This window comes from Muntiacus reevesi, chromosome 18 (genome assembly GCF_963930625.1).
Source record: "Muntiacus reevesi chromosome 18, mMunRee1.1, whole genome shotgun sequence".
NCBI lineage: Eukaryota > Metazoa > Chordata > Mammalia > Artiodactyla > Cervidae > Muntiacus > Muntiacus reevesi.
In genome coordinates, this window is record NC_089266.1 from 54,915,578 (window position 1) to 54,917,372 (window position 1,795).

At 43.1% G+C, this 1,795-nt stretch overlaps 1 protein-coding gene across 1 annotated transcript; it reads left to right on the plus strand.

Moving 5' to 3' along the window:
• Window positions 1–601: 601 nt before the first annotated feature.
• On the plus strand, window positions 602–1,175 carry LOC136149523 (cytochrome c oxidase subunit 6A1, mitochondrial). Its single transcript, XM_065909859.1, has one exon. It carries the CDS (start codon window positions 614–616, stop codon window positions 941–943), a length of 330 nt encoding a protein of 109 aa, XP_065765931.1. The 5' UTR covers window positions 602–613; the 3' UTR covers window positions 944–1,175.
• Window positions 1,176–1,795: the final 620 nt, after the last annotated feature.

The following is a 1,795-nucleotide window of genomic DNA, read 5'->3' on the forward strand; positions in this document are numbered from 1 at the left end:
AATATACACAAACTTCTTTCCCCTTCGCTTCCTCCCTTTAAGTATATAACAGCCTAATAGGGAATGCTTTGTGACTTGACCAGAGAAAATCTTATTTCATGGAATTTCAAAGAGTTCAACTTAATTATCTGCCATCCATATTCTTGCCAAAATTGCTGATAAGAAAATTAAGATGCAGAGGTGAATATTATAAGGGGGCATCATCTCTTTTGTACTAAGTTCTATTTCAGTATCATCTTTGGTACCAGGAGGTTGTGTTTCTGGATTCAGGTAATCCCTACTGAGTATCTGGTAGTTCCACTTGGATAGTTTGGATTTGGGGGTATAAATATCTAGTTTCCATTCCCCACTTTCCCAACCATCAAGGCTTTCTTAAATGCTTTACTTGTTTGATTTTTAGCTGTATACCTGAACAGTCACTTTGCTTCCAGAAGAATTCCGGAAGATTCTTCCAGCTTCTTGACTTGAGAGTTTCTGTATTTACCTAATGCCGGTGACCTTCCTCTCCCTCGTGTGTTAACCATTGCTCCATGGTATAGCAATCAGACATATTTTGGGCTACTGTTGAAATCAAAAGCAAAAAAGAAACACCCCTCGAGAACCCAGGTTGAAGATGGCGGCAGCAGCTAGAGCTCGGGTTTCTGGCCTGCTGGGTAGTTCCCGGCTGCAGCTGGGTCGCTCTATGTCCAGTGGCGCCCACGGCGAAGAGGGTTCAGCTCGCATGTGGAAGGCCCTCACCTACTTTGTGGCGCTCCCCGGGGTGGGAGTGAGCATGCTGAATGTCTTCCTGAAGTCGCACCACGGAGAGGAGGAGAGACCCGAGTTCGTGGCCTACCCGCATCTCCGCATCAGGTCCAAGCCCTTTCCCTGGGGAGATGGTAACCATTCCCTATTCCATAACCCTCATGTGAATCCGCTTCCAACTGGCTATGAAGACGAATAAAGAGAACCTGGACCACTACCCAGTGGGGACCACAGCACTGGTTTGGACCATTACTCTGCACGCATGGACCAGAAAAGTATACGGGACTTTAAGCTCACCACCTTGTATCCAGTGATGACCATTACACTTGAGGACCATTATACTGATCTTCCATCCCTTTGCTTATAGCAGGAGGAGATGGCTTAAATAAATAATTTAGTCATGGAAAAAAAAAAAAAAAAAAAAAAAGAAACACCCCTCGATTTTCCGTGGCTTACACAAGTAGGGCTAAGTTTTCTCTCATGATAGACAACATGGCAGTATGTGGTCTAAGTCCAGGGCAGCAGTGTGCCAGTGACTTAAAGGAGTCAATGTCCTTCAGCCTCTCCACCATCCCAGCAGGCTGACTTATCAATTTATGTTGTCACTGTGCCATCCACTCCTCCAGAAATCACACTCAGATTCAAGGAAAAAAAAAAAAGCCACACCAGCTGCATTGATCCCATTAAGTCAAAAAATAAAAGCATCTCCAGAGGCCTGAGTAGCAACTTAGAGAATTAAGGGATACTGGGAATATTACTTCTCTAACCAATGTTAGTGTTCATATATCTTATGAAGAACCAACCAAGACCTTATATTTTATCCCCTCTTCAGGCACCCAAGCCCTGTTGTCCTTACCTTTCCTTCAGCAGATATTCAAGTCAATAAATATTACTCAGCCTCTACACTGTGCTAAGTTTTAAGGAAACAAGTGTGCATACAGTAAGGCAAGAAGTATGAATAAGAAACATCTATAACTATTCCCTTCCTTACTCCTCTGGTAACTTGGAGAAATCTGTAGAAAAAATGAATGAAAAAAGTCAAAAATTATTG

What these genes read in the sequence shown, in the direction of transcription:
- LOC136149523 (XM_065909859.1), top strand. Translation starts at nt 614, where the DNA reads ATGGCGGCAGCAGCTAGAGCTCGGGTTTCTGGCCTGCTGGGTAGTTCC.